The sequence below is a fragment of the Temnothorax curvispinosus genome, unplaced genomic scaffold (genome assembly GCF_003070985.1).
Source record: "Temnothorax curvispinosus isolate PA1 unplaced genomic scaffold, ASM307098v1 QBEX01004775.1, whole genome shotgun sequence".
NCBI lineage: Eukaryota > Metazoa > Arthropoda > Insecta > Hymenoptera > Formicidae > Temnothorax > Temnothorax curvispinosus.
Window position 1 is genome coordinate 714,358 of NW_020214555.1, and position 21,867 is coordinate 736,224.

The following is a 21,867-nucleotide window of genomic DNA, read 5'->3' on the forward strand; positions in this document are numbered from 1 at the left end:
CGTCGCTAAAAAGTCGTCATTTGAGGGACGAAGATTGGACGCTTCAATCGTTATAGCCACGCTCGATGGAAAGCCACATGTATTTCTAAAGTAGGAGGAGAGCAACACGTGTTTACGCGGAATATTGGTTGCCACGTAAATGGTTTCCCCGACTTCCTACGTATTGAAAACTCAGACCATTCCATTCGTTACTTTCGTGGCGTTTCGCAGCCCGCCCAGCCAGCGCCGGTGCTTTTGAAAGGAACTGTTTGCAATCACTTGAAATCCTGCAAACAGGCACGCGCGCGTCTGCGTTTATTTTTCGATTGCTTTTAGATGAAAATCGTTTTTGCATTCTTTTATGCTAGCGGCCGCCATAATACTATGCCTCTACTTAGCAGTAAAATATACTCAACTTTTTAAATTGATTCAATTGATTCAATTGATTCGAGAGAAACCCCATTTCGCTCGCTTAATAATATTTTTTCATTTGTAGTAAGTAGAAGATAAAATGAAAGAAACACACTTATATAAGTCAAATTTATAAGATACTCTCACTGCATCACTATATAATAGTTAAATTTTATAGTCCGCTAAAAGAAACTCAGTTGAAATTAGTTTGGAAAACACGATTTAATAAATGGATCTTGAGAATCAATTTAATAATTGTGGCATATTCGTCACATTTATCTATAATCGTGAGGAACATTAAATATTAATTTTAATTATTACGAGATCTAACACAGATTGTTGTACATCGATACTCTTAAGGAGATTTTCTACATCAACTTACGCTTAGTTACATTTACTAGCTCAATCTACTTTACTTTAAAGCTTTTCAATAAGTATTGAAAGCAATCACAATCTATTCTTTCCCATCTTCTTATTTCGCTTTGCTCTTTTATATTTTTTATATGTTTTTATATCAAACTATATATACATTTCGATGAAAACTTTTTCTTCTTGTATTCACATTGCTCTTAAGACAGATGAATTTTGACTAATCGCTTTTCATCGATATTCTGGATCTCAAGCGAAGTTTTGCAGGAATAATCGTTTGGCTTCTCAATTGAGCAGACTCAGCTGTTCTCGAAGCAAATGTGGCTATTAGAGACCATCTGCGTCTCTAATTACAAATCTCCATTTTGACCTGATACGCTCTTAAGGCGAGATAGAGTAACGAAGCGACGAATATAAAAATACGAATCTAACATTTCCCTTTTTTTTCTATCTCATGCTGACGTATCATAGCCCGATCGAACTTCCGCAATGTAAGAAGAACGAAAAAGATTAATGATTCTCGATAAAATATATCTTTCCTTTGATTTTGATATCGTTTTGCCGATGGAACGCTACATTCGCGAAAAATTGAATATCTTAAGAAGGATGTTGACTTTATCTCAGCCGAACTCTCGAACGTTGACGCGGCTTCCGGTTGCCTCCGCTTCCGAACGTTATTTCGCCGTGACCTCTAGGCTTTAAATAAGAACAAATTGCCTCATCGGGAAAACCGGAGTTTCCGCCGGAAAAAAATATAATTGAGTGCGCGTCGCGAACGTCCCTCTTCTCGTAATGACATTTAGCAAACGCGATCTATTTGTCAGTTTATGCAGGAACTGTATTCAATTTGCACAAAATTGATAATTTAATAACCTTGCGCGTGTGCGGTTTCCACATTTAGCCTCTGTTTAGATTAGTTTTCGGTTTTATTCCATTAAAATTTTAAATTCACTATATATTTATGAATATGTATGTAATATTTATGAATATATGTAATGTTAAAGGTTAAATATACGTTGTACTGAATACATCAAATAACACATTTCTTCAATAAAAAATCGAAACAAACAATTTTTAGTTAAAACAGAAAAAAGAAGTTCTTGACAAATTGCTCACGTGTCCGCAGGGGAAAAGAGATGAGCAAATAAATAACAAAAACTCTTCAACTAATTTCAAGTAAATATATAACAGTTGACTTTTGAAACGTAGTTGCTAGCTACTGCAGATGTTTAAGCGTAAGAGAGGTTCTGGGAAATGCGACGTTTAATTGAATTTTGGTGCAGAAAAAAGTAATTTTCAATTTTCAACAAGAGATTGACAATTCTTTAAATTATGTTAGTTGGTAATTGTTTATTTTCAAAATTTTGTTTTAATTCATATCTACGCTTGTGGCTCTCATTTTGTTTCAACGCTAATTTGTCCTTTCGTGTTTTTTATCGCCAACATCGGAGCTACCATCCATTAAAGTGATGAGTCACGTTCTTCAATAATAAACGTTTAATTTAAAACTCCAGTATTTATAATCAGGATAATTGAGATAATAAAATATAGCAGGATGTGTTGTATACAATTTGATGAATTTTTATAAAAATGAAGAGCACTTTCGGGAGTTTGTCATCATGTAATCTTGTTTAAAATCTCTCATGGGATTACCTCGTACCCAAATTGCTATTGTATCAAAGAGACGTGATACTCTTTTTTACAAAGGATAGCGATTTTTGCATTTTCGTTTGTGCTGCGACAAGTAAATATTGTTTGAATATAGACGTCAATGGAAAATTTAAATTAAGTACAGAAGAAACGATAACTATAATAAAAACAGATTATCTCATAAGAGCTTTTTGTGAGAATTGTTCCCAGAGTTTTGACAGGTCCGTGATTTTATTCAGAATTCAAGTAGTAAAAATTGACGAATAAAGCAAGAATGATTTATTCCTCGGATGTCGATTTTTAAACTGTGATGTAAAGCCTACATTTCTGTATCTTGAAATCTCGCAATACGCTGAAGAAGGACGCTTTATTCACATTGAATTTACAATTGTGTGAGAATATAAAATGTAAGAAGAAAGAACCGGCGCCGGCGAATCCTTCACTTCCGCAACCAACAATAGGATACCTAATTCAAAAATACGTCTTGCGAGGTTTTCTTTGGATTCTCTTTCAGAAATATTTCTGTTCAAAAGCCGGTGGAAGAATATAAAAATCTCTACGTATAGATATCACTTACAGTTTAATTTTTAAATTGAAAACTTGATTAAATTTCATTTAATTTCACTATTCTTCTTTTTCGGCTTTTATTAGAGTATTATCTACGCTTCCATATATCGTCTAATACAAATATCAGACGTGTAATAAGTTTTAATAGCCACCGAGAACTGATACCAAATGTATCTAACTGTGTATCTCCAGTTACGTAATCAATTCATTCAATGGGCGCATTTGCATGTATACCGCGCGCAGATCGTCCACCGTCTTATCGCGCCCACAACGAGGCGATAAACGATCGACGAAGGCATTAGGTGTTTCCGAGCATAACGGGAAATGATATTCTTGGCATCTAGCGCAAACTCACCGAATGATATATACCGTCCGGGGAATTTCGCTGTTTCGCTATTGAGATTCGATGCAATCAGGTAGTCCGGGTTAACTTGAAACTGGACATAGTGAATTAATTTAAACGGGGCTACTGTTGTATCGCATCTTACTATTATTCTGTCAACTATATATTGTATCGATATTTTTCACTCTATCGAAGCAGCTTTTAACCCTCAAAAGAAGATTTTAAATTTAAAGCGAATCTACACGTAGATGCATGTACAGTCTGCCAGATACTTAAATAGCAAATATATAGTAAAGTTTTTTTTAGTTTTTACATCTCTTAGGAGACGCGATTTACGTCCTCGATAATAATAACATTTTCACATACATTGCGTTAAATTGATTAATGCATCTCCGCAGATATATTAAAGCTGCGAATGGGTGCGTGCTTAATCTACAGATAAAATTCCAGCGGGGAAACGATTTACATTCGGGGTATTTCCAACCCGCTGAGTGCGACTGCTGAATAATTCGACCTATTTTGTGTCATCCGGCGGCGTTATGAATAATCGGTTCCATCGTCAGTTCGTTATATAAGGATCGGGACACACGTGCGGGCTATCTGCATGGCCGCCCGGAAGCGTACCCAGCAAATTGAACTCCTGCAAGTTCAGAAACACAAAGGGTATTATCCGATGAACCGGCCGTCTCCTGTAATCTTTGCCCTGCCCTCTCCTGGAAGGGGCCAACGTAATCGCTTTATATGGTCAGTCGGGAGCAAAACAGAAACGTTAAACTCGATCGATCTTCCTCTCTTGGTCCGAGACGGCGCGGGCGGCAGCGCGTCCAAGGACGCGAAGAGAGGACTCCGGGGAATTCGTCCTCATATAATTGCACTTGACATATTTTAGCCGCTGCCTCGTAAGATTTAGAAACACCGGCGAATCCAATTAAGGGAGCCGGACGGCACATTTACGTGCCCTTACACTCTCTGTTGAGTACCACCCGTGATCGAAGGTGGACTGTAGAATGTGGGGGCAGAATCGATTCCATCGGTTAGCTAACAAAATCCTAAGAGATCCGAAAACAATATATGTATATACAATACTTAACGTGGCGCGTGACTTAAATGCGCTATTTAATCGTCGCGGATAAGAATCTAACGGCGTTTATCTGGAAAAGACCATGAAGATCTTCGCGGCGATCAAATCGATTCGATAATTAAGTTCTTAAATGGAAGAGATCTCGCGAGTATTTTACGCGTTGCGCTGCTCTTTTCGTGACGTTCTTGAGAATTTTATTTTTCGGTCCTTTTTGAATTACCTAGTCCATTTCGGGAACTGCACATTTCATTCGAGAAAAGCCGATATCGCAGGCAACAAAGACGAAGTTCTATACGCGGACGGCCATTATAAAGCCACACGCTTTCTCACTGTCGTCCGAATCACGCAGTGCATTATGTTGAGCGAAAGATGGACGCTAAATTGCAATTTATAATCTTATTAATATAGGAATTAAGTGCGATTTTGTTGATAGTATGCCATGCCGTAACGCGTGCCATAATGCCGCTGGTGGAAACATTGGTTTCTTTAAGAATGACGTGATAATTGTTTTTTTTTGTAAAGTAAATTTATTCGATTAAATTCACGCTCGAGATTCGTCTTAATTTGCGTACACAATTACATTTTGCATTCTAAACCAAACGCGAACTTTGTATACATTAAATTTCAATTTAAACGCTAGGTCGCGGAGAATTGTCGCGTAAACGTTGGATTACAGTTGTTTCAGCATAATATTATTTGCTTGTTTTTATTTTCTGAAAAAAATAAATCTTACCTCTGTTCTGTTTCTCACGGTCTTCATCTTACTTCAGAATCCTCTGAAATGTAAAACTATAACGATTTGCACACAAAAATTACTATTCCTCTCAGGATATTAATTGAGTCGCCATATAGAGAGATATAACATGTCCGAATCCGAAAGGTCATCCGAAAGGTTAAAACGCCTTACAACATTTCGGCACGTCGGTTTCGTTTACTCATTAAACAAGAGGAACTGCATCCTCGTTGATTGCAGCACAACTCTCTTTAAGAACAATCGACGGGAAGTCCGTTGTTTGTGTCGTCCTGGGTCAATTCAAAACTTCACTTAGCGGAAAGTATGGCTGCGAATAAAGTGGGAAGAGAACAATCCAGCTCCCACGGCTCATTTCTGAGAGATTAGACGAATGCATCTCCGTCGAGGGGAGGAGAGAGGGGGAGGGGCGCGACTCCTTTACTCTCGCTGCGAGAGAGTAAATTATTGGCAAAATAAAGTGAGCGCGAAACTTGCAGGGAAACTTGCAACGAGACCCTGGCGCGCTCTTATCGTCCTTCAAACTCCAAACGGGGTTTACGCGAACTCAAACAGCGATATGGATGCGTATATAAACTGTCGTGAAAACTGTCGTGTGCGTACATAAAGCGTCGATCAACATACTTTATTGTCACGAACAATTTGAAGGTAGTCGAGGAGTAATAAGGTTTATTACTTTCCCGATGGGATCTTCGTCCACGGCGCGACCTACAGACCTAAACCGTTCCGACCTGCCATCCGGAACTTTCGCGGGGGTGGGTCACTTCTCATTACGCGAATAACTGTGCCGAGAACTTAATCGCCGTGAGATTAAGAAGGAAAGCTTTCAAGGCGGCCGTGGTAATTGAGGAGTTCCATCGGGACGTTTAGGGAGTCATCCTTTGAACGCGAAAATATCGAGAAAGCTTTCACCGAATAGCAAACGATGTTCTTTACATCCCTGATACAGCCCTGTTCACTTTGTTCGCTCCTGGACATTGATTAAGAAATTGGCTCATTAATTAAGGAGAAAATGGTGAAGATGAGGGTTCAAGTTTTAATAGTTTCTAATGATTATAAAAGCGTACAAACGCGTGACAAATTGGAATTCTTCTAATGAAGGTAACAATCATTATTTTATGCAGCCTTGTAATTTTGAACGGTGATATCTAAACGTGGAGAGTAATTATTATTATATGTAACTCTATGAATTGTTAACGTCACTATATTACGGTTCAAAATCCTATAGCACAGAATTAATCACGTCAATTAATAATTCATCCTCTCTTCCCAGAATATACAAACTCGCCCCGGAATATGATGTCCAGCTGCCGGCTCTCCGAAGATATAAAGGACGGTGGGGAAAAAAAAATTATTTGCGGTCTACTGAAAGAAACTTTCTCGCGTGAAGAGCGTCGAGTGACGCGCATATGTGTTACCGAATGTTCGAGTGTCATAATGTCCGACGTCGGGGACCACGCGCTTCGTGAGGGAGATTGAAAAGGGGATCTAGGATCTACGTGAGAATCTCGCGCCCTTGCGGGAAGCCGAGATCTGAAAGGGGGAGAGGGGAGGAGCGGGCTTCCTCTTGTGTACTCGAGAGCCTCGAGAGCGTAGGAAGCACGGGCGGCTGCGCGTTAGCCGATACCGCCGCTAAAACTCCTCCTGGCAGACAAGGGTTGGCGAATATTACGGGGCAACAGTGCGCGGACCGCCACCACGCGACGCGGTTGCTCCTTCGCGGTGCATCGCTCTGAGCAGGAGCGGTATACCGAGAGACCATCCGTCAGCATACGCGAACACTCCCCGAGAAAGCATCACGCACGTTCGTTGTGGAAAAAATAAAAGTCGAGCGCCGTATCACCCGCGTCATCACGTTGGCCGTCTCGGCCGAAAGACAGAGAGAAAGAGGGAAAGAAAGAAAAAAAAAAGCAATAAATATAGCTAGTAATATATAGACGAAAGCACATGCGTCATGTTTAAAACAAGCTCTAGGGACGCGATGCGTCGTTCCGTTAATTTACTCGCCAAATTGAGCGCGGGGGATTGCGGCTCCGTATTAACTTTTCCGAAAACAGTATCGCCAGTGCAATACGAGCCACTTTGCCGGGACTGAAACGATTGTTAATTCCACTGAGAATTTGATAGCTGCGAAGAGAGCGAGTAACGCGACCCGCGAACACGAGGCAATTAAAGGCTCATGAAAGATTCGTCACACTCGAAATACTGATACCATCTTCAAACATTTATTCGACGACGTCGTACCGCCGGCCACGAGGGTCCAGCTGTTGATTGCGTTGTTTTAATCGTTCGGAACAATCTTGATCTACACGAGTGTGCTCCGAAAATATTTAGTTACGATACCAGCCGGCGAGTGTCGAGATAATCCTGAAATACAATCGCTACCGTGGGGGGGACAATCAGTTAGGGCGATCCTGTGGGATCAAAGGGCGGAAGCCTCGATTGGACGTCCCCGTCGTCCAGTGCGTAAATTGGATGCGTCGTGCGATACACAAATTGGACTGGCCATAATGAAGAGTTTCAGCGAAACACTTTCTCGAAACGGCTGAGGAGGGCCGTCGAGATTAATGCAAATCCTTGCTGCACGTTAAAAACGACAAGCTCGGCCGAGCTCGAACGAGATAACGGAAATAATCGGCAAGGAGCCCGCCTGTGAAAGTTAGCAAACAGATCGCCCCGGAATCAATTTCTGGTGAAACCGTGCGCGAGAGAAATGTGGCCGGGAGAGGAATGCCGCACAACTTTACGGTAATTCGTGTGCTTATCCGCTTTGCTTCACCCTTTCAGGCGCGCACCTTAAAGCGGTCGAAACGCCGACGTTAACAACTTTGAGGAATCGTGATTTTATCCGCGAGCGAGCGATAAACACTCGGTATTTAACGCGAGCCTTTCTGTCTCTGAAATCCGTTTATCGAAAGGCGTTTTTCAATGGATATCGACAGATATTTCCCGACGACAACGCGTTCCATTTCGTTTGTGCAATCAACGATGCTAAACGATCGCCAGTTTATACATAAGAACAGCTCGATGGCAATTGCAACTTTATATCGCAGTTTCAGCAATTAGCAAATTATTTATATTAATATTTTAAACGTATTTCAACGCGACGCGTATAAAATGATAATTATAATTATAGGTAGAGAAATTACGTAAAAAATAATTTAATTTGAAAATGTAATAGCGCAATTTTGTCGGCGAAAGAAACACGTCAACTTGATGACCGTAACTTCCCAAACGAATTTACGTAACTTTCTCAGCTCATTTATTATAATAACGCGGAATTATTGACATTTGACACGTAATCTATTGGTAAAAAAATATGCATCTTATGCAAATTTCGCCTAGGCGCCTGAAATCATTTTCTCTTTAGCTCAGCCAATTTTCCTTCGGCGGAAAATTAAAACCGTCAACGAACTTGAGGACCATACGTCTTTCTCAGATTTTCGCTTACAGCTTCGGTGTTTCCGTGCGTGAGAAAACGCGCGCGCTTCACCGGAAACTTCTGCTGGCATGATCCCGCGTCGACGTCGAGAAACTCAATATCTTCCAGTATTTTGAAACAAACTACGCTAAAAACTTTGGCGCTCACGTAGCAGTGTGAGATAACCGTTGAAATCCAATGTAACGTTTTCGTGGATTTCCTCGGCAGCAGTTTGCCGCCCGCGCCAGTGTCTTCCCATTTTCTCGAACGAAGGCTGGTATCGCACGTCGCTGGTATTATTGGCATGTAATTTATATTAATTAATTAGTTAGCTGTTCGTAAATAACGATTCAATTATGTTATGTCATTAAGATGCCAATATATTGAAAGTTGCAAATCGGACGGAGGCGCGGTAAACTTTTTATCGGCAGTCTTTGATATATTAGTACGAAATTATTCTATTACTAATCCGAATTTAAATTATTTAAGCGTACGTCGAAACAAATGTCGATCAGCTCGCAAAATAGCGCTCATTATACGGAAGAAATTGAGAACTGTTTTAACTTGTAATCCACGACCTAAGTAATTATATAACTAATTTTGGGATGGAAGCGTTTCCGTAAGCTCGAATTTAATCTCACCTGTCGAATTTGCCTACTGCTTCTATAGAGATGTTGGGACACGTCGCATTTGTCTATCGAGAAGTTTAGAGATAACACATCAATCTATCAAATGTTCCGCATTAAACATCGTGTCACGTCCGTGTCGCGGTTTCAATTTAAATAATAAAATTGACTGACAGTTTCAGCATCAAAAGTTACAATTTACTATATCTGATTATAAAATCAGATTTTTTATTTGATCAATCAATTAGTTAAAAATAAACCAACTTGTCAGAATATAAGTTGAAAGTGTAATCGATATACATTACGAAAGTCACATCTCTTTTAACACTGACAGATAAAACGGACAGAATCTTTTCTACGTTTACCTCAATCCGCCGTTAACGGCTTAACAAAAAGTAATTTTCTGAAATGTTTTTTTTATTACCGTTAAGGAGAACGGAGTTCTCTGCAGGTTACTTAAAGATCTGGATCTCCTCAGCCTTCTAATCTTTTCTCATGCGGCTTTTCTTTGTATTTTCTCCTTCTTTTAGTTGCTTGGTTACCTCCATTATCTTTTGTATTGCTCTCGGAATATTTTGTCGTAAGAGAAACAATATGTGTAGAAAACAATATTATAGAAGCTAAGTATTTTAACAAGACGAATGTTAGTGGCAAATTAGATGAAATTTCTTCTTAACGTACAAAAAAACATGAAAAAACGCGTGCTTTGAGATATAATCGTACATTGAGATATAATATTTTGTCTAATTATAAAATGTATAATTAATATATTGTAATGAATATTTAATTTAATAGCTTATTTGATCGATCCAGTTTATTACAGCAAGTTTTCAAAGCGAGTAGGTGTTCGAGAAGCCGATATTCACGTCCCACACATAATTTCGAAGAAATTCCTCTAGGGACTCTGGATACCAGGATACCAGAGATAGCAAACTCTCCGTAATAATTTATTTATTAAATTTCTACTTAGATTTCTTCAGAAATAGTCTTTCAGATTTGATAACCCCCCTCTGACTCATAAGAATAATCACGATTTATAACAATCAAGTTCACGACGATGCGACGGTAACTTCTCCAAAGTTTAGCGACTTGAAAATAATTTGCCAAACAATTTTTCAAAATATCGCGATGGTATCTGAAACTATTTTCGACTTCGTGACATCGTTGCCACGGACACCACGAGGCATCCGAGACATTTCTTGATCAGACAGACCTCACGTATCCCCGACTTCCGGGTATGGGACGACAGTTCCGGTATAGGAAATACCGGAACTATCCGTTCTACATATAACACATCACTCACCGTCTCTCCATTCGAATTGAATCACCCGCCCACCCTTTACCGAGACATACGTGGAACGACCGCAATTTACGGTAGGTCAGGTTCGACGGATATCTACCCCTTCGCGAGACTTCGCCTCTTCCGCTCTTCTGTCAAGTACGTAGAGGGGTATCGGTGCCACCCCCATCGCTCGTCGCGGGAGAACGTCGAAATAAAATCAATTTTATTGCAGCGAGTAAAATAGTATTCCTGGCCGAGACGGGGAGGAAATAATGACATAGAATTGTGCCTTATAAATATAAAATGATTTATAAGATTGAGAAGAAAGACCGGAAGAGGGTATAGATTATGATTAATAGCGCCTGATTAATAACAACTAAATAAAGTTGCATTTGTTACAGTGGAGGGTGTTAAAACGGATTTACGTGTAAACAATTTAAAAAGTGAGTACGCACGATTGAGACACTTACTGTCACGGTAGACCTCCGTATACGCTATCTTAGATTAATTATTATTGTTCTAAGACTCGGTATAAGTTTAAATTTCTTTTTAAAAGTAAGTGTTTAACTTTCTATTAAAAAACTTTGTATTTTGAATTAGAGAGAAGAATAGAAAAGGCTCGTGCAATATACAAGTTAATGACCGATTGTAAATAGAAAAATGTATATTTATAGGAGAAATATATTCTTCTCCTTTCCTCCCGGAATTTCCGACGACCATTTATCATTCTTTTTGTTAGCTGTCACTGGCTCATATTAACTTCATTTGAAATCTGACGTGCAGTATATGTGTCGAGCTTTTAGATATTTTATACATATATGTACATACAATGTTAGCTAATCGTAATGGAAATCTAATAAAAACGGTGTGATAGATTGCATTGTTGAAGAGAAAGAGAGAGAGATCAGTTTATTTGAGTATAATTTAATTATTTAATTTTTATTTATGTTTTTTTATTATATCTTAAAAAAATTATTTTATAGCAAAAATTACAAGAGCAATAGATTGTCAGAGGCAATAATAACATATGCGTCAAATTAATTGTATTTGCCCTGTTAGCTTATTGTTGTATCCACCATTGTCCAGTTGTATAATGTGTATTTAAAACATTTAAGCGAGGTCAACAATTTCATTGCCCCGAGTGAAAAGTTAGCGAGCCCGTTGAGCTACGTTTTTCTCGTACCGTGGCTTGTTCCCACATTGCGCCGGCATTAAGCAGATTACGCGACCAAGTTTTTCAGTTTCAGAGAAACGTATGTTTTGCCAAACGAGCGGCTCACTTTTTCGGTGGGAGTCAAACGCCGTTGTTCTCAAAATCTTGTAATTCCAAATCGAAATGAGAAAAGTATAGCGCAACACAATTACAAGACGTAATATCGGATTCGTGCTAACACGCTGTAACTCCGCCGAAACTCCTTTTCCGTTTCTCCCGATGTAAAAAGAAGAAAAGGACGGGATCGGCAGCCGCGCTTTGAAACATTTTGTTCGCCTTCATAACAAAGTTTGAAGCTAACAACGTTACTGGCGCACGATACTACCGTATAACTATATTACATCTTAATGGATCTTTCGACTGCGACAAAGGAGCGGTAAATGCCGCTGGACATTTACCTGCGCGAGCATCGGCTTGCCGTAATTGTGAAAGATGTTGGTCTTCTTGCGATTTGTATTCGTGCAATGAGCACAGGTATCTTTCCAGATTGTCCCTACGAACTTTATAAATTTCTCGACCGCGCAATAATAACGTGGATAAAACGCGTTCGAAGACTTAATTCTCTAATCTCGTTTGAGACCCCGTTACCTGTCGATGGAAATCAAATTACTGCGGCAGCTTAGTCTGACCGCTTTTCTTTCGCAATCTTATATCTCGCGGTATATTTTCAAATACCCTTCGATATTGTTGGATATTGCGCAGGTTCTATTGTTCGCCGGTTCTATACTTCTTATTTAATAACAAGTCAGATGTTATAAATATTGTTACAAATTATGCGTTACGATATTATGCGTTAACAATAATAACTGACATTTTAATTGGTTTTAATGCTTAATGCAAACAAGTTTCATTCGTGCAATTCCGAGAAATAAAATGTATATATGGTAACTATTAAGTCCACATATTGCCGCTCGTTTCGTACGCAAGTAAGATCCATGCAAAAAAGAAAATGAGATTAACGAGCTCTGATACGAGGGGGGTGAGCTTTAAATTCTTAGCGTAATTAAAGAGAAGCCCCAAAGTGGCTCGTAAATGTAATACAGTGTCGCAGTTATGTATCCTACGACGTAATACCTCCATCTGAATTTCATTTGTGCTTGCTTGCCAATTTAATGAAATTATTTCATTCCCGTAAGCCTATTATATTTGGAATTGAGAACATCGAATCTTCCAAGTGTAAAATCGGCCCGGTGCGGGCGGCGTTGATATCGGGTTAGCCGGTCGGGAATTTACGTATGAATATTTCCATTAGCAGATTACTTTATTTTCCAATTACACGGGCGAGCTTTGTTACGATCGCTGTATCTTGATAATTGTCGTAATTTATAATTAGAGCGTATTGTACACTCCCCTTATCACAAAAACGGGTCTTAGAAGTATATTTTACATTTAAATGCGTACATTTGTGAATGCGAATGTATTTTTGTTGCAAAAAAACAACGGAACTCTTCCTTACGCGAAATGTACGAAAGCTTTTGCTGCTGAGTGGAGAGCGGGATCTGTAACACAAGTGAATAAACTTTCCGCCTATAAATAACGAAAGGCTCAAATAGTTTTGCGAGTTACTTGCCTGTACCGCTGCACGGCGAGTTATCTGATTTATCCGCGAGTACTTTTTCGATCTCGGAGATGGGGAAGAAGAACGTAATAAAATCTATCGAGTTCAATATCGATTCCGTGTATATACGAAAAAACGTCTGCCATCTAACAATAAGCCTAATGCGTTCGATGTTCGATGACATGTAAAAGAAATACTTGCAAAAAAAATGATTTATTTATACACTGTTAAATTCGTAGTGCCGAATTATACTCAATTTGAATCATTTTTAGCCATTTCTATAAATCGCCACTGCTTCTATTCAATAGGTCGTTAATTTAACTAAAACAATGTTAATTTAACTAAATTAATGGAGTTAAAATAATGAGTTTTGAAACACACAATAGTTAAAAACCGAAATGTTATTTAACTCAATTTATTGGTTTAAATTTTATCCTTTAACATTTAACAGTGTATTATTAAATATTACGTTAAATGAATTTACGTTAAATAAACTTTAAGAACAACTAAGATTGCGTGAAAATCAAGCTTGATAAACATCGATTGTCCGCGAAAAGACTTTTATTTTCAATTACGCTTACAACTTACTTTGTAATATATGTGATAGGTACGTAATAACGCGCGTTATCGATTTGACACATATCTTGCGTCGCGGACTCAGTCTCACGGCACGATCTCCTTTTTTCTTTGCAGATGAGGAGGAACCGGAAGAGCGCCTCGAGTCGTCACAGAATCGACGACTGATTATGACGCGCGTCCGCACGCGGTGGCATTTCTCTCGTCTCCTCCTGTTGTTCTCTTCCTCCGAAGCCCTCCAGGCACGTCACTGCCTGACCCTTCTCCTTCTCGGCCTTACCTCTCTCCGCACAGCCTTGTCGTGCGACGAGAAGACGAGGCTCCAGAGCCGTGACCTGAGCGCGCTTCCCCGTTACCTTGAAGCACGGAGATACACGGAGCGGAGAGACCTCGACGCTCCCAAAGCGATCCCGGAATGGATGCAACGCGAAAACGAAGCTTCAAGCATGGCTGGTCAAAGTGCTAGCGATGTGGCCAGTGACGATCATTTCAGTGATTTGCTGAAAACTCGGAGTGACCGCGATGGATGTGTTGACGGTCAACGCGGCGTTCAAGTGCATTCTGAAACCGCGAGCAATTATCCGCGACGGAAGTCTGACGGTCGATTAAGTGATCCCGCGAAAACTCAACAAGTTCGCAAAGCAATCCTCTTTCCAAGTATAAAGCAGCGTGAAGAAATTGGGAACAATTGGTTGCGCAGTCTGGTCATGAAGCAACGTGGTGTGCCAAAAAATCTTCAAGTTACTTCTCGTTACGCGGTGAATCAGGCTGTGAATGAAGTCCAATTTCGCGACAGTGATAATGAAGCGAGCCCGACAATTTTAGATGGACCACGCCAAAGTGCCGGCAATCTACCCGGGATCTCCGTTCACGATCGCGATGCCGAGGACGCATTAATAGAGGTCCCGATCGATCGGTGGCATTCGCGCGCGGCTTCGAGTGTTAGTCATCCGATGCGACCGACGGGGCACCGACGAGATCGTAATGGAGTCAGTTTCGAAGCGGTGCGAGCGGGTCTAAACGCCGATAATTTATTCGCCGAAACTGCTCGTACGAATGAACGCACGAACGGTTATTCGGCCCATCGAAGTTCGCACGGGAGTCGCAGGGCCTTAAGCCGACCGAAGCGGAGCGAGCGCGATATTGACGTTGCGGCGGAGCACCGCGACGATTTCGCGGATGATCGGAGCGAACGGAGCGGGATTGCCGGCTTCTGGGTCGCGAGGCAAACTCATTTGAGCCGTCGCAATATCCACGCGCTTGATGATCGAAGCGATGATCGATCGGCCGAGCGGCTTCAGGAGAGCGACGGTATCGTAATAAGTGATGTTCGTAATGAGTTCGCGAACGTGAACGCGAACGACTCGGACGTCAATGCAATCGCGATTGATGCAGTTGTCGATGACTTCGACACCGTCGGCACCGTCTCAATGGAGAACCAGGTCGAACTCGACGGAATTTCGGAAATCGAGAATCGGACCGTCGCCATCGACTCGGGGGTCGACCGCCCCTCGGATCTCGGTGGAGCGGAAATCCGCCCTGCGAGCTGTCGTAACGTCGCGTGCTCCGAGTCGGGCGACGACGACCCGTCGGTAATTAGAATAAAGAAGTTCGGCAAAGCGGAGGAATCCAACGAGGCTCGAGAGTACGAGGACGGGGATCGTTTTACGCGCGTAGGCGAAATATCGACGGCGCCTGGCAACGATACCGATATCGACATCGACAGCGAGGCGCCTTTCACCGGTTTCGAAGGTTCTCAGAAATTTCCCGTAAAAATCAATCACAAGTCGCCGTCGGTGCCGTCGCAGGTCGAAAAATTTGACAGGCGACACTTCGGCCCGCATAAGGAGGACGTACTCGAGGAAACATCTACATGGTACTCGAGTACCATGCTACCTGACCTACCGAAGAGTCCCAGCCGAGACGTGCTTCATCGCAAGACGAACGACGATTCTGACGACGAGGCGGACGAGGCGGACAATAGAAGCGAGGAGACGACGGAGATGGACGCGAAGCGGAATGATCCCTATGACGAATCGTGGTCACCCAGTACTGACGTACCGGAAGGACATTTGTCGGAGGTCCAGTCCGGCTCCGACGAAAAACTTGCGGTGACTTCGAACATCGCGGACAGTGAGTTCGAGAACGTGACACACGAGAAGAACGATTCCGACAGCAGGACGGAGTTCGACGTAGCGATATCGAGTGCGAGACCGATAGAGAAGATAAATATAACTATCCTCGGTCTTTTTGAGATGACGCATGGGACAATGCCGAGACCGGAAGGAGCCAGCGAGCTTCAAGCGGCCAAATTGGCGGTCCAGCGTGTCAACGAATTGAATATCTTAAAGCGCTTTCGCCTGCGGCTTATTTACAATGATACCAGGGTGAGTTAACTAATAAAGCTAGCTAACAAAATATTGTTACAACAATTTAGTATTTAGCACGTAAGAAAGTACTTACTTTTAAACGTATTTTAACGATAATTAAACAACACAATTTATTAAGTAATACAATTAAATAATACAATTAGGAGCTCTCCTTACACAAAACGTTAGGTTTTAATAAGTTGAATGCTAACGGTGTACAACAAGTCCGAGATAAAAATTATACAATGGAAAGGCAAATTAATGCAAGACAAATGAACGCTGATTCTGTTTGAAACAATTCCGCACTTCCGCATCATTACCGTTTTTGTTCATAGAATTGATTTCCGTGTCCGATTACTGATACAGGACTGTGCGGTTCCTGAAATTTTATTTATTTAATTCTGTTTTGAATCCCAGTAGCAAGAAATTATTAAAACAACGCAATTTGACTATATACAAATCAATGAATCAGCAGCTTATCGTTATTCCGCATAAATATTTTTTCTGGCAAATATTGAAAAATATCGGTTACTTGCATTCATTCTATCTATATATATATATATATAATCAAATGTTCCGACTGACTCATCAACGCCAAGCCCAAACTCATGAAATTCGATGAGTATATTCCTTCCATGACGTAAGCACTCACTAAGAAGGGATTTTTAGAAATTCGACCCCTAACGGGGTGAAAAGAGGTAAAACGTGTTTTCGCGGATTCCTCAATATTTCTTGGGCCCGTTGAGATATCGACTTGGTTTTTGCTTACAAAGGTTACCCATATATACAAGTGCTTAAGAACATAATTCAAGATTTTGTCCGAATCAACCCCTAAAAGGGCAAATCTAAATTTGGAAATGAATTATAGAATCCTTCGTATGCCGTAGCGAAGCACGGGTGTATCAAGCTAGTATTCTATATTTCGTCAACTAACAAAGCCGATTGAAGCAGCATCGCGACACGGATACAGACTACAAAGTCATCACACAGCGATAGGCCGGTTAGCTATATACGTAAAATCCCTTTTAAAATTTACGTACGGTACTTTATTTTGTTTGTTTTACTTACTGGCAAGATAGACGAGACGTTAATAGGATTCCGTCGAATACACATTAAATTAGAAGAAGCGGAGACAAAAGCGAGAATTAAAGTCCGCGCAAATTTCTCAGACCCTCTCAGTTGTCACTAACACATTGCGCCGGGATTCTCGGGGCTTTCAGCTGAAATTTATAGTTTATTGGCAGCACAGAGACCTCTTGTCTGCCGCCCGCACTCGTCTTCCCGCTATCGCTTAAGCGCTTTACAATTGGTACGCGCGTACCGTCCGCCGAAAAATTGAGAGATGCTAGATGATGGCGATTGACGTCACTGGGTACCTCGTTACATGAGCGACGTTAAGCTCACAAAGGCAGTGATAATTTCAAAGGTATTACTTCCTCTTTTGCTGGTCAAATCTGCATAGACATATTACAGAAGTTTGATCATCGATTATATGTACCTGTAATCAGCAAACTTTTATCAATTTTTCTACGCTGGTGATTAAATCACATTGTTCCTACGGTAATCAGGCTTCTCGGCCATTATTGAGATGAAATCTCATTAGGTAATTGACCACGCGAAAATATCGTTTGAAACTCGTTCCTCATGAGTTTACTATTGTAATCCATGAAAAAATAGTTCCACGTTTGTGCGGAACATTATATATTATAACGCGTTTATGCGAGGCATATGATAAGATATGCAAGGGCTTCGCGCGCGATTATTTTGACGTTATCACGAGAATGCCGTATAATGCGCGATATAAGGAAACACTGTAAGGATTTGCATAATGTAAGACATAGGAGGGATGGATGGGAGGGAGAAATACCGCGAGGACGGCATCAACATACCGATGAGGCGTGAGATAAATAATTTATCTCGCACTTGAGGATAGAAAACGCTCGATAAATCTTGGATTTATGATTTTTAAGCCTTTAAGAATCCAGCGTCCTGGCCTAAGCCTTTCAAACTTCTCCTAATCTATGTACATACAGCTCGCAAATTCTCCGTCTGCGCGACAATGTCGCACGGTCTTCTGGCGACAAGCCGAAACCGCTGTCAGATGCCTCGCCTCGAAACAGCTTTGAATATCTTCTGGCAGCGCAACCTAACTACCATACGCGTTCCAACAGTTTGCGGTGCTTCTAGCGCATACGAAATACTCTTCGTAATGCTCGCTCACGTTGCGCTTTGAAATTTAATGACAGTGATCGGTTCTTGTCTCGTTATTCGGTTACACAGGCTCGCGCCCGATAAAAGCTGCTTAAAAGAAAAAAAAAGACAGTATAAACTAGCGAAATGCATATTTCGCGCATTTCAGAGGTAGAATAATTTCAATACGAGTAATTCAGATCTTACTTTGTCGATTTTCTAGAGAGACCTCTCGCACATTAATTCGTGTAAATATCCCAGTGGGCCGATTCTGTAACTCTCTTAACGACAGTTTGGTTATCGTTATATTACGCAGATATTATGTATCGTAGAAAAGCTGTGCAACGACATTATAACAATAACGAAACTGTCGTTTAGAGTTACAGAATAGGCCCACTGGTAGCACATATTCGTTTCAGAAACTTTTCAAAAATGTTTGTTCGAAACGTTTCATAACCAGTTTCTAGAAATGTTTTTTATGAGTTAAAATGTCCACTCGATAAACGTTCAAAAAAACGTTTCTTTTTCGACAAAGAAACGTTTAAACAAACAAAGAAATAGCTAAAAAAAACGCTTTTTTAACTGGTTCTTTTTACATCCGCGCGTCCACCCGAAAAAAATCGCTCTCTCAAGTCAGTGGTCACTTCCATCCGAGTGTAGTACTGCGCCCACGTTGCTTGACTTTGATGATCGAATGGACGAGTGATGACTCTGACGCTTCCTTATTCTTACCTGTACTTGTCTGGAACACATCTTTAAAATGTTAAAACATCTTGTAATGATATATTAACTGGTAAATATTAAAAACAATGCAACAAAAAATTTTGATATACAATGAATATTAATAATATTAATTAATATTAGCTGACGCTAATTATTATTAATTAATATAATAATATTAATATTAATATAAGATTTGTATATTTAAAACAATATAATATAATGTTAATAATGAGAACGCCTAAAGGCTGTGCCTGGACACAAGGTGAAGAATTTATTTAATAAATTTATTTAATAAATTGAATTAAAGTTAAAAAACGATTAGGAATCAAAGAAACATAAATCAAACAAACATAAATTAAAGAAACATAAATCTAGAAACCTTTTCCCATACAGGATGTATTATGTGTGCACTCTGTTTATATAAAAGAATTTGAACTTAAAAAATAAAGCTTTTTCATGTTTATATAATAGAATTATGATTATCTTTATGTACAAACTTAAAAAATACGTTTCTTAAACGTTTAAAACTATTGTTTAAACTATGGTTTCTAAAACATTCTGTATGATTTTGTATTAAAACGTTTCTTATTGATACTTAACGATTATAAAACATTAGATTTTGTTTAGGAAACTAACATGTGCGGGATATACTAAACGAAAATGTAATATGTTTAAGATTCTCTTTTGCATTGTAATATGTTGTAACGACCCTATTTGCGCTAGTAATAGAGTGAGATCGTTAAGCAAACAGATTTTTTTCCAATTTTGTTGTTCTCTCATCTCGGTTCTGTTATAATTTACATTTCCGCACGCGCTTCGCGCTACGTCCGTCGCTAGAAAATGGCGAAATCAGCACATCAAGTTAAATTTCTGGCTTCCTCGATACCGCTCTGACATACATGATGTCTCTTATCGGGTAGGAAGTAATGCCATGCACATATGTGAATGCATTTTTCACGTTTCGCCAGCGGCAAAATTCTTATAATTCTGTCAACTCCATATTTCTTCGCTAAAATATTTCAGGATTATTCTAATGCACGGCGCTTTGGGGATTAGACTTCGTCGTTTAAAAAAGAACCTGCCGCTTATCGAAATGATCTAGTTATAGTGCCGCGATTTATTGTCGTTGGATCTAGATGGAAAAGGAAGCGGAATCGAAATTTTCGTTAATCGTTCCGGTACGATTCCGACGGTCACCTGAAATTCAGGCAGATTTCAAGCAAATTGGCGAATGCACTAGCGAACGCATACCGAATGCAGCTTACGAAACGAACTGACCTCGTGTTTACCCTAAAAGGGGGGAGAGCAAGCGGCGACGGTAACGAATTGCGGTTTGGTCACGAATGCGGCGCGATTAAATCCACGTTTTGTTTCAGCCGCACATTTGAATGAAAGTCGAGAATTATCAGGCGTTTGAAAGTTCACACTATGGTATGCCTCCGCATCATTAAATCCTAAATAGTTTTGCGCATACGCGGCGTTTATTTAATGGAGCGACGCGCGACAGTCGCCAGTAGTTACAACACCTGTCGAGCTACGACAGGATCTACAATGATGCGAGTCGAAATTTTACAATGTATATTAATATATTATAAATTTATATGTATTTTACATCGTCGTCGTCATGCATTTTGCGATTAACGGACACTTTTGAACGGGAAAGTTCGTAACTCGTAAAAAAAGCTGACGCAGTACGTAAAAGATTAGATCGACGAGAGAGGTTGTTCGGTTTTCTCTCGAAATCCTCCTTGACGTTTATAATCACGCGCGAAATAGCGAACTATCCTTTTAAAATTTCATAACGTATCATCGTTAAGACGCATTGTATATCCTATGTACAAAACCGAATGACGTGCGTAATCTTAATGGAGCTAGTAGTTAAAAGGGAATTAAAGGAACTGTTAAGTCTCTTACATTAAAGGACTTAACAGTTCCTTCAATTCCCTTTTTTACAAAAAAGGGAATTTTCTCCTAAAAACTCCTTCTTAAGTAGCTTGCGCAATCTTAACACAATAATTTGCAAGATTGTAATTTGCGTTTCTTACAATTATGTCGTTCACGCATTGTCTACTTTATATATATCGATATTTAATTGAATTAAATTTTTAAAAAAGTATCATCACACGTGCAAATGTCTATTGATGAATATTGACGCCTGTAAAACTCAATATGCGCGATACGAACGTTTATTGGAGAGCTCTGCTTCAGAAATGGAGGACATAACTCACTTAACGCGAATTCGTGCTTCAACATTGCCATGCAGAGAGGCGTGCATAAATTTCGGATTGTTCGCCAAGTTCGAACTTGCATGACTTCTCATCCTCATCCTCAAAGCTGCCAGTCGCGGGCAAGTCTCATTATGTGCGAATCTCAAAGGACCTGTGTGGCCTTTATGTCTCTGGCGAATTCATCTCTGCACACACGTGAATGCCGTTTATACGTGCGTCCTGGCCGTACTCGACGCATTTGTGCGTATGTCGGTGCGAATCACCGTGTGAACGCACATTTGCATCGGAAATACCAGAAGACAGCCGCGATAATTTAACTTAACTAATCCCCGATCGGCAAAAGTTCTGTAAAAAGAAACCCAACTTTTCATACTTTTGAGAAACTAAACGGACGAAAAGTGTGGAGCGAGAAGTTTTGCAGATTCTGAATAGGATAAAAACAAAGAATAATCAAACTTTACGCTGACTCGCTTGAAGATATCGATGCAACATCAGCGGGACTATGCGCAAGCCGGAATTTCACGAAATTG

The 21,867-nt window shown here is 40.2% G+C and overlaps 1 protein-coding gene across 5 annotated transcripts in view; it reads left to right on the plus strand.

Moving 5' to 3' along the window:
* The first annotated feature begins 6,841 nt into the window (after positions 1 to 6,841).
* The window catches only part of LOC112454048, a 68,318-nt gene continuing 53,292 nt past the window's right edge, over positions 6,842 to 21,867 (plus strand). For all 5 annotated transcript variants that reach the window (XM_025015229.1, XM_025015230.1, XM_025015231.1 and 2 more), the window contains exons 1-2: positions 6,842 to 7,899; positions 13,945 to 16,214. In XM_025015229.1, coding sequence (XP_024870997.1) covers positions 13,998 to 16,214 — 2,217 coding nt within the window. In that variant the 5' untranslated portion in view covers positions 6,842 to 7,899; positions 13,945 to 13,997. The remainder of the gene's footprint in view (positions 7,900 to 13,944; positions 16,215 to 21,867) is intronic.